Source organism: Rattus norvegicus, chromosome 6 (genome assembly GCF_036323735.1).
Source record: "Rattus norvegicus strain BN/NHsdMcwi chromosome 6, GRCr8, whole genome shotgun sequence".
NCBI lineage: Eukaryota > Metazoa > Chordata > Mammalia > Rodentia > Muridae > Rattus > Rattus norvegicus.
In genome coordinates, this window is record NC_086024.1 from 143,359,655 (window position 1) to 143,375,451 (window position 15,797).

The 15,797-nt window shown below is 42.4% G+C and overlaps 1 protein-coding gene across 11 annotated transcripts in view; it reads left to right on the plus strand.

Annotated features, from left to right (window-relative positions):
* The first annotated feature begins 215 nt into the window (after window positions 1-215).
* Window positions 216-15,797, plus strand: part of Esyt2 (extended synaptotagmin 2) — a 95,731-nt gene continuing 80,149 nt past the window's right edge. For 9 of the 11 annotated variants that reach the window (XM_063261796.1, XM_039112112.2, XM_063261797.1 and 6 more), the window contains exon 1: window positions 216-3,510. In XM_063261796.1, coding sequence (XP_063117866.1) covers window positions 3,181-3,510 — 330 coding nt within the window. In that variant the 5' untranslated portion in view covers window positions 216-3,180. Of the gene's footprint in view, window positions 5,490-15,797 lie in introns of all 11 variants that reach the window. The other 2 variants (NM_001271169.1, XM_063261800.1) reach the window with 2 other exon arrangements.

Below are 15,797 nucleotides of genomic sequence, written 5' to 3' on the forward strand. Positions count from 1 at the left end.
ACACACACACACACACACACACACACACACATTGTGTGCGTATTAACAACAATTAAAGAAAAAGAGGTCATGAATTTGAGAGAAAGCATAAAGAGGGGTATGTGGAAGGGGTTTCGGGGGGGGGGAAGGAGGGAATAATGTAGTTATAATTTCAGAAATAAAAATTACTTCCAGGAAGAAAAAAAGAATTAAATGAGCAGAGCATAATGAAAGGATGAAATCTCATATTGCCCTCAGTGGCAAGAGTAGACTTTTATTTCTCTGAGAATTTAGATCACAAGACCCAGTGGTCAGGCTGTAAGAGAATGCACAGTTCAGTCTGAGAGGTGTTTTGTAATTGAGAGTAGGGAGGGGTAAGAGCATAGCATCTCCAGTTAGACAGTTTTTCAAAACTTTGAGATGGGAGGTAAGTCAGACTGCCTGTTTTTGTAGCCTCTGGACTCCAGCATGTGTGAGAGGTGAGCTGCATTAGACTTCTTCGAGCCTTGGGCCTGTTTCATGCTTCTGATTCCTATTGTATGCCTGTCTAACGCGGGTGCTGGGAACCATACTCTTTTTTTTTTTTTTCTTAATTTATAGCTGTCTTCAGACACACCAGAAGAGGGTATCAGATCTTATCACGGTTAACCAACTGTGAGCCACCACGTGGTTTCTGGGATTTGAACTCAGGACCTCTGAAAAAGCAGTTAGTGCTTTCAATGGCTGTGCCATTTCTCCAGCCCCAACAGCAAACATTCTTAATCATTGAGCTCTCTCTCCATCCTGGGATCTCTTATTCAAACTTATTCAAATTTAGCAGCATTCAGAGCATTAACTTGATGTGGGGAGGTGAGTTGCCATTTGCTATTTTGCATATTTATGGTTTACATAATGTAATTTCATTTGGAGGCACACAAAATAAAGTGAAAGAAAAAAGGAAATACCCTTCTTGTGTGGCGGTTTGAATAAGAATGGCTCCAATAGGATCAGAGATTTGAATCCTGGGTCATCAGGAAGGGGCACTGTTTGAAAGGATTGGGAGGTTGGCCTTGCTGAGGAAGTGTGTCACTGGAGGTGGACTTTGAGGTTTCAAAAAGCCCATTAGGAGCCCAGGGCTTCTCTCTTCCAGCTTTCTGAAGATCTGGATATAAATCTCACAGCTGCTTCTACAGTGCCATATTTGCCTGCATGCCATGGTGCTCCCCGCCACGATGATGCTGTACTTAATCTCTGAAACTGTAGGCCAGCCCCAATAAAATGTTTCCTTTTATGAGTTGCCTTGGTCATGGCATTTCCCTGCAGCAATAGAACTTTGTGGAACTTGCTTGGTTTACTACCCTTTGTCCAGCAGACTACTACTCCCTCTCAAACATGGCATACTTCTGAAATGCTATAATATATATTCACACATATGCAGGGAAAAGTCTTCCACAGGTGACTTTGCATTTGTTCGTTCGTTCAGTACTTACTACAGGAACCAGGCATTTTTCAAACACATTGGTGAATCAAAAACATCAGGTTGCTGAAACTTGGGAACTTTGTTTCCTGTAGGTTTCAGACACTGATGACACTGGTAACTTTGTGTTGGTGGAAGGCAGTGGTTTGTTAATACATTCCAAAAAGGTTTTTACTTGAATCACAAGGATTGTGGCATAAGATCAGACACAAGAGATAGGCAATGAACGGATACATACGGAACAAAATACAGTCCGGGATAACTTGGCTCTGAATCTGCGACATTCCAGTCATAGTTGTGGAATTATCCTCCTGGGAATTTTTCTTAAAAAGTATACCTATGTGTGTCTGTGCACATGTGTACAGGTGCTTGCAGAGGCCAGAGGTATTAGATCCCATGGAGCTGAAGATACAGGCGCTTGTGAACAGCCAAATGTGGATTCTGGGAATCGACTCAGGTCTTGGGTTCTTACAGCTCCTCTCCAGCAAACTTTAAAGTAGATGTCTTTTTTTTTTTCTTTCTTCCTTCCTTTCCTTCCCTTTCTTTCTTTCTTTCCTTCCTCCCTTTTTTTTTTTTTGTGTGTGCAAGCTTCACATATGTCCTCTAAAAGGAGTGGGTGGGTGGGGGTGGACCCTGGCTGCCTTTTTAAAACAAAACAAAACAAAAAACCCTTCATGACAACTGTGCTTTCCTTTTTTTTTTTTTTTTCTTCTTTTTTCTTCGGAGCTGGGGACCGAACCCAGGGCCTTGTGCTCGCTAGGCAAGTGCTCTACCGCTGAGCTAAATCCCCAACCCCACAACTGTGCTTTTCTAAGCTCACTGGGGCCATTTTGTTTGGTAAATCAGACCTGAAGGAGTACTAGACACAGAGGTGCCAGACACCACACAGTAAGGGTGCAAATCGAATTTTATTGCAGCAGACACAAAGTTCTCATTCCACTCGGGCAGGCCCAGGAGCCATCCTCCTACCCTAGGCACCGGCAAGTTCAAGTTCTCAGTCAGGGAGCTAGGAGTGGCAAGAGGTTGGTTGGCCTAAGCCCCGAATAGAAGCCGCTACACTTTAGAAAAGAACTCATCTCGCTAGCCCTCCAACTCGTCTGGGCCATTGCTCACTTCCAACACCGGCGAAAGCCACGCTTCCCTCTCCAGCCCTCCTACGGAGCAAAGTCCGGGTGTGTCCGTCTGGCGCGCTGCCCACCCTCTTAGAGCGCAGAGGGAACCGCCCCTACAGGTTAGGGGGTGGGGCCTGCCTGGCGTGATGGCGTCGCCAGCTGCCCATTCCTGGTGTAACGACCGGGGAATAGCCGCGCAGGAACACTAGAGTCGGGGCGGGGCGGACCGCGCGATGACACCCTGCACACAGTCCATTCGCCGCCCCAGGTTCTTTTCCGAGGGCGCTGGAGAGTGGGCGGGATCGGGTTAGCGATTGACATCTCGCCCCGCCCAGATTCTTTTCAGCGTAGACTGTCTCTGAACAGTTGATCCCCTTAAGGAAGAGCCGGGCGCACGGTGATTGTGTCACCAAAACACGCTCTCAGCCCATACTAGACACTCTCCCGGAGACGCCTCGGGTGGAGGAGGGCCTCGCGCACCGTGATGACGTCGAGTCCCGCCCGTTTGAGGAGTGGAGCGGTGGCGCCCGCTGTCCCCCTCAGTGGGGCGCTGGCGCGCGGGGTAGAGCGACCTGCTGTCTGTGGGAGAGCCGCGCCCGCCTCAGCAGGGAGGAGTGCTCTGCGCGGCTGGCGATGAGCAGCGCGGGGGGCGAGGGGCCTGAGGCCGGTACTGGCCGGGCCGGGGGCCGTTCTGAGCCCGAGGCCCCGGGCAGCGCGCTGAGTGTGGACTTGCCGGGGCTGCTGGGGCAGCTGGCGCGCAGTTTTGCGCTGCTGCTGCCGGTGTACGCCCTCGGCTACCTGGGATTGAGCTTCAGTTGGGTGCTGCTGGCGCTCGGGCTGCTCGCCTGGTGCCGCCGGAGCCGCGGCCTCAAGGCCAGCCGCCTGTGTCGCGCACTGGCACTGTTGGAGGACGAGGAGCAAGCCGTGCGCCTGGGAGTGCGAGCCTGCGACCTGCCCGCCTGGGTGAGTGTTGTCCCCCGGACCTGAGCAGAGTCAGGTCCGCACCACCCTTCTCCCCTTCTTAGGGACGAGTGGGGGACTCAAGCTCCAGCCCAAGTGAGGTGTCAGCTACCCCTGGCCTCAAATCTCGATCCCATCCGGGGTCCGCACAACCTGGACCCTGGACCAAGTCAGGTGTGTGACCTTACTGCTGTCTACTTCTTTCGCTGTCTACCTACCTAAACTGGTGTTTTCTGTCAGCACTCTGCTTACCGCCTTTCCTCAGGGGCGGGGAGTGGTGGTGGTTCTGGCCACCGTGGCTCTGAGCAAGGGCCTGCGTCTGAGTCTGATTTGTGTCAGCGCACCCACCTCCCCCACCTAAGTCAGGTGTCCTCATTGCTGTCCCCACCCTCATCCAGGGCGGAGGTGTCCTGGTCGTTATCTGCTCAGAGAGTGACCGTTCTCAGTCCTCTTCCTGGCTTTCAGTCCTCGCCCATCGCTAGCAAAGTGCACAGGTAGTGAATACTTCCTAACTTGGCAGTATCCGTCATTGTTAGTTGCTGGATCCTTTTCCTCCTCTCTCACTACTGCCCTGAAGCACACTTGGTGGTCAATGAGCTGACTGAGATCTCTGTTGTCCCGAGTGATTCTGTAAACCTTTTGCCAGCATGGCGCAGCAGGCCTGGAAACGTCCACATTCTCCTTTCTGATTTAAAAAGTAGTGACAGCCAATGCGGAGAAGTTAATACAAAAATCAAGAAGACTCCTTCATTTCTTAGCTGTGTCTAACATGATTGAAGTGTTCCTGGAAAGCTTATGTTAGAAGAATTGAAGTGTTTGTTTCATTGTTTAAAATACCGGACTGATGACGAGACACTTTCATGTGATCGTTAAGATCCACAGTGAACATGTAGAGGGAGGTTTTGAAAGAGTGAAAAGTAATGATTAAGTTATGACATTATTTTTCCTAAAATTGCTTTTTACTTATTGAGTATTTGAATCTATTGGAGAAGGCTTTTATCATCTTTTTCTCTTCACTGTCTTTCTTAGCAAAGAGTGTTTCAGATAGAAGGAAATAGTGCATATTTTAAGAGAAATGTTGCACAATATTAGGCTTGATGTAATTGTCTGTGGAAGTAGATAGTAGTGAATTTTAGAAGGGAGAATGAAGGAATTTAAGTGGAGAAAGAACATGGAGAATGTTCCACCTTTCCATCTAGGAAACACCTGTGAAATATGGCATGGAATATGCGGTACAAATATAAAAAAAAAAAAACAAAAATTAAAAAGTAAGAGTTCCCCAAATCAAGAGGAACATAACATAGGTAGCAGTTAGCAACTGAAAGTTAAAACTGTAATAGTGAGGCACTTTTGAAGCTTAAAAATCTGCAGATACATGGTGAATGTGTAGGACAGGGGTGTTTTGGAAAATGAAACCAACTGGTATGATACATCATTTAGCTAGCAGTAAAGGAATGTATTGAAAAACAGGAAGTTAGAGTAGCCAAGGTGAGAAAAAACAAGAAACAGTGGTGCCCTGTAGAATGCTGTAGTGGTGTCTTGTGTCTCTGCTAAATTAAATGCTGTCTAGAAGCTGGTAAAAACTGGTAGTTAAATGACCGAAGAACAACATAAATAAGACTGGAGTCTTCAAGAGCAGGGTGGCACTGACGTCCAGAAATTTGATTATTAAGCGATTGATGTAGACTAGCTTTTAAAACATTGTTCAGAAATGCAAATATTTTCACAAAGGAAATAAAATGCAGTTGCTGCCATAATGAGCCAAAATTTTAATGGAATAAAAGAGTAATTGACCAGTTTTGTCTTTGTTTTTGTTTCTGCTTGTTTTTCGTTTTTAGTATTAGAGTCAGACCTAAGGCTTCCAGCATGGCAGTAAAGTGGTCTACCATTGAACTACATTGACAACCCTGTGCAGAGTTTTGTTTGTTTGGTTTGGTTGTTTGGAGACAGGTCTCCTCAGCCACAGAGTGGTGGGGCTACAGGTATGTGTGAACATGCTTATCTGGGTCCTGGGGTTTCTGGATAGTGGCTTGATATTTGTCTTGAACAAGACATACATGCCAAAGACTGTAGTGCACATTGATGACTATGACTCATTGTGGAGAAGAGACATGAGAAGATATGAGCTAGTATAGTACCAACTTCCAATTCCCACCATTAGATAAATTCACCCACAGTTTTTCATTTTATGTAGCAAAAGTAAGGATCGGGACAATGCTGCACTTATATTTTTATTTGAAAACCCAGAACTTGGTAGAATAAAGTGTGATTCTTTCCTGTTTTTACTACTGCCAGTAAATACTGATGTTAAGGCTGCAGGCATAGAAACATCACCCTCTTGTGTACATTGTTGCTTAACGTGGTGAAAGTTGTTCTTTTTGTGTTCATTGTGAGGACTGTTGAGAATCGGAACAGTCCAGTTTCTTTGGATATGTTCTCTTACTGTGTATACCTTTGGGGGGGAGACAGCCTTCTTCCCAGTGTTTTTCTGGAAGTTTAGGAGAATGTAGTTCCAGCCAACATACAATACCATAATCTAAGAGCAAAGTAAATAAAAGAGTGCATGGTGAACAGTTGGCTGTTTGATAATTTCACAGAGTTTTCTGAGACTGGTATCAGCTTGGTATAGAGCTGAATTATTTTCACCTGAGTACTTCCTAGCACTCAGGATGAAGCGGAGGTGCTGCTGAGTTTCTTCTTTACATTCATGCCTGGTTATGCCCAGATGGTACAGGTTGTGCCAATTAGATTGCATTGCCCTATGTGTTCTAAGTGTTCCAGTAACTTAGAACATAGTGCCAAAAAATAATTGGCAAATACCTGGGTTGTTTAAACTACAGTAAATTTAAATTTACTATGTATGTACCTATCAGCCTCTATGTTAAAGCTTTAGTTGTATTATTCTCATTTTAAATTTTGACTTAGATCAAATATGAGTACTTTACAGATACAAAGTAAATCTATAAATCTAGTGTGTAGTTTGCTTTGTGTGCCTATAATTTTACAATGTACTATGTGTGGTTTTTTTTTTTTTTGTATTTTGTTAACAGTTTATCATATCCTTTTTAATTTCCACGACAAAAGAGGAACTTAATCATACTGTTATGGTGAAATCTAAAAAGTCGTCTTGTCTTCACATTTATGTTCCTTCCAGGTAGAAGTAACTGACAGTCTAGTAGGTAGGCTGGTGATAGCCTCAGGCAGCATATTGTTCACTTCCAGCTGACCTGTGCAGATCTTATCTGCTGAACTTGGGATTTGAGGGCCTGAAAGAATGGGCAGACTGCAGCTGAATGCTGTGGACCATCTTACTTCAGTTTCAGTGTACTTTTATACAAGAATATAACAAAGTAATGATCCAAGGAAGGTTGAGTTCAGAAAAAAGCATGATGAGATAAGCATGTAAACAAACCCCAGTAAGCACGTACTGAATATTAACAGCCCTTTCCCATAACTTTCTCAGGACAGGCCAATTTAAACACATACTATATTATGTGGCTGCTACATAATATAGGTTATAACTGGGAAAGCATGAAAACAAGGCAGAAGGCCATGTTCAGATTCAGGGCACACTGGGAATAGCACTTGGTATATTCTTTCACCACATTAGGTTCTATTGGCTATGTTCTGACATCCAATAAGAAAGAATAAGAATACCTTGTAGGCTGAATGTAAATGTTTGTCACAGGAGGCATGAAATCCCATTCAAGAACAAAAGGCACTTGAGGTAAAAGGCCCTCTGCCTTTTTTCCTGGAGCCTCTCTTTCAGTTCCCCAAGACATTGTTCACCATGTGTCATTCTTTTGACTGTGTTCAAACACATATGATTTGAAGAAAGGATCAGGGAGGGTTTTTTGGTAGGGGGGGTTATGTATAAAAATGAGTGTCAGACCCAGTGGGGATGACATTAGCTGAAATACCCAACACCAGGAAGATAGAACCTACCCAGTGGGGATGACATTAGCCGAAATACCCAACACCAGGAAGATAGAACCTAAAGAGACCACCTCCAGTGGAAGACATGGCTTCCAGTGGAGGGATGGGGCCCATCCATCTAAAAAAATTTTTTTTTCATTTTTTTTTTTTCCTGGAGCTGAGGACCGAACCCAGGGCCTTGTGCTTGCTAGGCAAGCGCTCTACCACTGAGCTAAATCCCCAACCCCCCATCTAAAAATTTTTAACTCAGAATTGTCCTGTCAAAAGAAAATGCAGGGACAATAATGGATCAGAGGTTGAAGGAAAGGTCAACCAGACACCGCCCCACTGTGCAATCCATTCCATCCCTGCACACACCAAACCCTGACACTATTGCTGATGCCAAGATGTGCTTGCAGACAGTGGCCTGGTATGACTGTTCTATGAGAGGCTCTGCCAACACCTGGCTAAGACAGATGCAGATACTTACCATTGGATTGAGCCTGGGGACTCCAATGGAAGAGTTGGGGAAGGGCTGAAGGAGTTAAAGGGGATTGCAACCCCATAAGAAGAACAGCAGTATTAACCAAACCTTTCAGAACTCCCATGGACTAAACCACCAACCAAAGAGTACACATGGAGGAACCCATGTCTCTAGCTGCATATGAGGACTGCCTCATTTCGCATCTGTGGGAAAGAGGTACTTGATCCTGTGGAGGCTTGATGCCTTAGTGTAGGAAAATGCTAGGACAAGGCAGGATAGAGTGGGTGGATGGGAGAGCACCCTTATAGAGTCAAAGGGTAGGAGCATGGGGTTGGATTGGTGGAGGGGAGACTGGGAAGGGGGATAACATTTGAAATGTAAACAAATAAAATGGTTAATCAATTTTTTTTTTGGTTCTTTTTTTTCGGAGCTGGGGACCGAACCCAGGGCCTTGCGCTTCCTAGGCAAGCACTCCAACCACTGAGCTAAATCCCCAACCCCAATCAATTTTTTAAAAAATGAGTGTCATATTCAGTATGAACAATGACAATGATGGCATGTTCTGTGAGAGAGAAGCCCCAGAGTCCAGGAGCGCAGCAATGGAGAACAGTTAGAAGTTGTTCTTCTGGACCACCTTCTCTGGAGAGAACTCTACTGAGATCTGTTATGCTTTAAATTCTTCACGTTATAGAAAAGGAACAGTAGGAGGGTGGTGGCACAGCCCCTTAATCCCAGCGTTTGGGAGACAGAGGCAGGAGGATCTTTGAGTTCAAGGGCAGCCTGGTCTGTAGGGGATGTTCCTGGACAGCCAGAGCTACACAGAGAAAGAAACCCTGTTTCAAAAAGAACATAAGTACATAACCTACATACACATGCGTGCGACACGCGCGCGCACACACACACACACACACAGGCAAAGTCTTAAAAAAAAGTAGGCCAATACACCTTGCAAGGACAACCAGTAGTGCCCATTGACCCTACTTAGATCATAAAGATTGAAGAATACAAGTGCTCCCACTGGACTCTCCCAGGCTCTCAGGTATGAGGAGCAGAAGTGCCCACAGTGGATCTGCCCAAACTATTAGTAATAGACACAGGAATGTTTTCTCTGAACTTTACATAGGCTCTAAAGAATGAGGGGGAAAGGTGTTCCTTCCTTGGGTTGCCCATACTCTTCTGGCAATTTGCAGGTACCTAATTAAAAATATCCCATGTTCCGTAGACATGTAGAGCTTGGGCATAACCAAAGAAACAGTAATGTACTCAGATGTAAGTTTGTGAAATCTGAAAGGGAAACTTACAGCATGTTTTGAACTTATTCCCATGTCACTTTAGTTTCTAGAAAACGTTGAAGCAAAATAGTACTTATGGTGTTCTGTCCTGTACATTTTGTGTAGGTGGAAATTGTGTATTTATAGAAGATTGTTAGCCACTATGTAGGTGCTGAGAATCAAACCCTGGTTGTCTGGAAGAACAGTCAGTGCTCTTAACTGCTGAGCCATTTCCCAGTCTAAGCAGCATAGTTCTTAGAGTGCTAATGTCTCTGTAGTTGTCTTTGCACAAGATCATTTTCCCACCATTTTATTTATAGGTATCTTCTCCTGGTTTTGCTGTCGTTTGGTTTTTATTTACTTATTTTTATTTCATTTTAAAAGAGGCTTGAAAATAATTTATTTTTACATGTTAGTGTTTTGCCTGCATATTTTTAAGTATATTCATGTGTGCAATGCCTGTTGAGTGACAAAAGAGGGTGTTAGATACACAAGAACTGTAATTATAAATGTTTGTAAGCTGCTGTTTGGGTGCTGGAACCAAACCCAGGTCCTTTGCTAGAGCGTCCAGTACTCTCAACCACTGAGATTTGTCAACACTAGTATTCATTCAGCACCAAGTCCTATAATTTTTTAAAATGGGGTCATTTATTTTTGTTAAGTTCTTTTCTAGAATAGATTATATTTGAAGGAACTAGCACAATTCATGGGCAGGGTGTTAAAACTGTTGCTTATGGGTTTGTTTGCTATTTTATAATGGGAAAAATCTTAGTACTTTTCAAGAATTCATAAAACTGTTATTAATATAGAGTTAGCATGATCTACAATAGATACCCTGAACCTATTCCGCCTAACTGAAATTCATATCCTTTGATTAATAGTTCCCTTCTACTCTTTTCTGGTTTTCTTGTCTTGTAAAAGTTAAAAAATTATTAAAATAGTTACGGTTTCATTCTTTTATTTTGTTCCTCATTTGAGAGTGGGTCTCACATATGCCAGGCTAGCATCAAATCACTGTGTAGCCGAGGATTGTCCTCCTGCCTCCTGCTCCTGAGTGTCAGGTGTGTGTTACAGGTGTATACCTCCATGTCTGCTTTGTATGGTTCTGAAGTTCAGGACCAGGACCTCGTATAGCCTAGGTGAGCATCCTGCCAACTGAGTTATATCTCTAGCCCTAAAACTGTTTTTTCATTCAGGAAAGATATATTGAATATGTAGTCCAGAGGCTGGAGAGATGGTCCAGAGATTAAGAGCACTTGTTGCTCTCCCAAAGGATCTGGGTTTGACCACAGACACCCACATGGTAGCTCATAGTTAACTGTAACTCCAGTTCCAGAGGATATATGCCCACTTCTGACCTCTTTAGGCACCAGACATGCACGTGATTCACATACATATATTCAGACAAAACACATAAAAAAATGAATGGACTAAAAAATTAATAAAAATTAGCCTGTAATGTTCAAATGTCCTTTATGTCCAGAAGATTATAAACTAAATGAGGTTGCTGTGTACTTTTCTATATTGGTAAGTATACTAAAGATCATTTGTTTGGGAAAACTCTGGTGTAAAACTTTAATTTTCCTGGGCTCTGAACTACTGATTTTTTTTAAAGGTTATGTAGCCTTTTTTATTAAGTCATAGTTGGTAAAGTATATGCTCTTCTTCCTCCCTCCCTCCCTCCCTTCCTTCTTCCCTTCCTTCCTCCCTTCCTTCCTCCCTCCCTCCCTCCCTCCCTCCCTCCCTCCCTCCCTCCCTCCCTTCCTTCCTTCCTTCCTTCCTTCCTTCCTTCCTTCCTTCCTCTCGTTCTTTCTGAATGCTTCTAGAGCATTTTGTGCATTGAGTAGGGCAATAGTAATAATCTTTAAATCAATCCAATGTTAAAAAAGTGTTTTCATTTCCTTTTTGAGGTGGCCTTACCTCAAAAAGCCTCGTAGCTCAGGCTTCCTGGAACTCCCCGTGTGACCTGATTTGTTTCTGAACTCAAAGCATACTTTCCCCTAAGTCTCCCAAGTGTTAGGATTACAGGTGTTAACCTCCAGGCTTACTCAGTGATAACAAAGAGTTTCTGGATAAGAATTAAAACTATAAGGTGTACTGATGGTTATCCATGTGTGCAGATAGTTCTAGTCTTGTGCTGTGTTACTATTAATTGTTTTTTCTTAGGGATGCTTTATGGGCATTCTTTTCTGGAATGCCTCTGAACATCTAGTTCAACAGTGAAAGTGTCAGTGCAGAGGAAAGAGTCTCTTTTAGGTCACCGTGTGTACTGTCAGGTTTTTTTTTTTGTTTGTTTGTTTGTTTTTTGTGCCTGGTGACTGAACTCCAGGACTAGTCTATCCCACAGTGCTGGTGTGAGATCAGAGTAGGACAGCATCCAGTAGCCGTCATCCATGTTTGTAAAGCTATAATTGAAACCAAAATTGACTGTGTTTGTTGTTTAGTCAGACACCAATTTTTCTTTTCTTTTTAACAAATTTTCAATTATATTTTTTCTTTATAACATACGTTAGTGGATTAATAGGTATTTGAAACATAATTTTCCTGATGTAAGAAAAAATATACCCTCATTCTAGAACATTTTAAGCTTCCAAGAAGAATAAATGTGGGGGGAAAAGTAACCTCAAATCCTAATTAGTGATAGCCATTACTGATATTTTGGTAGGAAATTTATATCTACAGATATAGCTATACAGTTTTTAGTAATTTCAGGGGTTGAACCCAGGGCCTTTCATATACGAGGCAAGTGTTCTTTCTACTATTGAGGTACATGCCAAGCTCTTTTTTAATTTTAATATTTTTCTCGAGCTAAGTTGTTGACCTTAAGCTCACTGCATAGCTCAGGCTGACCTTGAACTTGCCTCTGCCTTCTGTCTATCTGGAATTATAGGTGTATGCTACTCTGACTAACATTTCTTAGTCCTGATATGTTTGATGTTTGGATGTGGGATATTATATATATATTACACACACACACACACACACACACACACACACACACACACACACACACACACACACACACACACGCAGGCGTGCATATAGTATTTTTGATACAAAACAGCTCTTGTTCTAAAGTAAGAGGAAGTTTACTTTGTAACAAATATAAGTAACCATGGCCCAGAAACAAATTCAGTTGCCCTGAGTATATAATTGGTTATATGAACTCTCTTTTTCTTCCGTTTTGTTTTTAGTAAATGACAAGAAAAGCTGCAACATCTTCCTTAGGGTTCTGAGCTACAAAAAACAATGTTTTCATGGCTTATTTTAAAACTCCATGTCTCTTAAGTGAACGTTGTGTCTTGCCTTTCCTCTGCTGTTTTCCTTCCTAGCTTTCTTTCCTACACTTTTGAAGGGTTTCACCTTGTTGTCCCTCCCAGTCTCTGGCTCCTGGATGAGAGGATCCTTTTATTACAGACCCTGGAATACCTGGAATTATAGGTGTGGTCCACCATGCCTGACTTCTTATGAGGCACTTGTAAGTGAAAGGACAGGAGTTACCCATAGATTTCTAAAATTTCTTCTGAATTGATCCAAAACATATGCAGACAAATAATGAAGAGAAATCTGGGACATGGAGGCAAGGGTGTTTTTGGGCTTCTGGTTTGAAGAACTGGTTGATTGCTGTGTCTGTGAATTAATTCCTAACCTAAATTGTCACTCATGGAAACATCAAAAGCCTTTTATAAGTTAAAAGTTTGTTGATACCTGCTAATGGAGAACTATCAGAAATTCTGTCTTTGAGACTCACTTCACAAAGGACTAGATTCTTCCAGACTTCATCTCTACTAGAAATTGGCATGAGGATATTCATCCAACGTATTGAAAATTGATTACAATTCCCACAATGACTTAGGTCATTTTCATCCTCTCCATTACATAGTGATTGCATGAACTTTTAAACCCTCAGAGTAAATACAGTCTTAACTTGGTGTGTTTACCAAATACATTGATGGGGACATCTAGTAAACAGTTTATTACCAAGTAATCACTTTTGTATATCTCAGATCTGTCTAATGACATTTTTAACTTTTGGGTTGTATTAACTTAGTAGTAGATACAGAGCTAGGCAATAAATAGCTTTTCAGGCTACTGAAGATAAATCTAGGTAATTCAGGCTCTTGTGTGTGATACTCCACATTCAGGAAGTTACAATCAGCTAATCAGTCTACAGAATCTTCAACCCAAGTGTGGTTTTCTTTTTCAGAAAACAACATTTTACTGCATTTTCCTTTCTCTATTGGACATTATTTTGTGGGTGTTATCTTTTTAATCTTCAGAAATATGACTATGATTTTTGGGATATTGTCTGTCTTATGGAAATATTATTGTTTGATAGAGACATTTGAAAAGCAAGAGTATTAGATATTATGTGGTCAGAAAAGATAAAACTAGATTTTAAGTGATTTCATCTGTTTTTTCAAGTTACAGAGAATACTTGAGTTACTTAAAGGCTATATGGATGATTTTTAAACACATTAGAATGATATAATAATTATATACTTAAACGTCTAAGTGTAAGGTAGTGTTTGTTTTGAATGGTAAGACATTATGAGATATGATAAAGGGGCTTGAGAGGTGAAGGGTTCTAGCTACTCTTTCAGAGGACCTGGGTTTGATTCCTAGGTTCACAACTGTCTATAACCCAGTTCCAAGGACTCTGAGCTCTCTTCTGGCCTCCACAGGAGTCAGGCATGAACATGGTGCACAGACTTGTATGCAGGGAAAGTACTCATCCACATAAAGTAGAGTTGCCTTCTTACAAAAGACATGGTAGGTTTATTCCCAGCTCTTCTTATAAAAAATGACTTTTACAAAAGACATTCCCTCCACAATGAGTCATAACTCCAGAATGTTCTTCCTGCGTGGGCGATATTAAAATTTGTTGACAAGAATGTTCTCATCTCAAATAGTGGTTTTATGTAGTACAATAAGATGATAGTTGCTTTGGGATTTCTGAGACTTGTTGGATTGTCTTATTCTGTAAATTTGCTCACATGGCTAGTTCATGCCTTGGATGCATTCATTTCTAATTGCTAATTGTGAGAAGTAGCCAGCAGAGACCAAGAGTTAAGACTCTGGATCTGGTCCTTGTGAATCACATCTCAATGAGAGCCACCCTTCCTAATTTTGTGCTTTTGGATAAACTGATGGCCTCATCAGAAAGAATTGAAATGACCCTCACTATACCCTGTGAGGCTGGAGTAAGGCAAGGTTCAGTGAAATGCTAGACACAGACAAGCAAACATATTCTTGGGTCACCACCTGAGTTAACAGACATGTGCAGCTTTGACTGATGTGCTCTAGCCTTCTGGCCTTAGACACTTCTCTCACTACTGTAGATACCCTTTGCTGCCTCTGTTCCCACTTCAATTGGAGTAGACCTAGAAGCCCTGAAGTTTTTGTTTCACTATAGTGTATCTATTTTATGTTGTCGCTAAGAAGTTATCTACCAGATTTTTGTTTGTACGCTATTGGGAGTTGAATCTAGGATCCTTGTACGTGGTAGCAAACACTCTCTCAATGGGTTATTTCCATTTTCTACTGTAGCCCTAGTACCTAAGAATTGAGTGTTTTGATATAGAATATATCCAACCAAATGTAATAAAAAAGACCACATAATTAGCAGAAAGGCAACTCTGAGAACTGAGATATCTCAACAGCAAAGCATGGCTCCGAAATACATAGTAGAGGAGTTTAACTTTAGCTGCCAGACCCTAGGTAAACATCAAATATGGACTAGTGCGGTAAGTGTTTTTTAAGAGACAAGCTGGTCAGTAACAGCCAGAGGGTCTGAAGATGAAGAGGAGGCCAAGTTTCATGGAAATGGTGCTAGGAGGGGAAAAGAAAAGTAGAAAAGTAGAAAGGGGGTGAGAGAGAATGTGAATGACAGCTCCAGGTGCAGAAATGGTGGCTCTGCCAAGAAAGATGATTTGAAAGTAGGTCACTGGAGGTCAGGACGGGAGGTTATTAAGTCAGTATTAAATGCCTACCCTGAATCTGCTTGCTGTTTCAGTAGGTTTACCTAGTCCGGATAGTTCATACAAAAATAAAATTGCGGGGCTGGGGATTTAGCTCAGTGGTAGAGCGCTTACCTAGGAAGCGCAAGGCCCTGGGTTCGGTCCCCAGCTCCAAAAAAAAGAACAAAAAATAAATAAATAAATAAAATAAAATTGCACAGCATGTGCCTAGTTTAATTTACTTGGTATATTAAAATATTTGTGTGTGTGTGTGTGCATGTGTGTGTGTGTCTCTATGTGTGTGTGTATGTGTGTGTGTCTGTGTGTGTGTCTGTGTCTGTGTGTGTGCGCGTGAGTGTGCGTGTGTGTGTGTGTGTGTGTCTGTGAAGGCACACTCGTGCCATGGCATATGTAGAAATTAAAGAGCAGCATGCAGGAGTCGGTTCTACCATGTAGTCCTGGGAACTGAGTTCAGGTTGCCGGTTCTGGTAGCAAGTGCCATCCAAGTTCGCTATCTTACCAGCCTTTAGCTGTTTGTTTGTTTATTTTTTTGAGACAGAGTTTCTTTATGTAGTCCTAGCTGTCCTGGAACTCACTGTATAGCTCAGGCTAGCTTCAGACTCAGAGATCTTCCTGTCTCTGCTGCCCATGTGTTAGAAG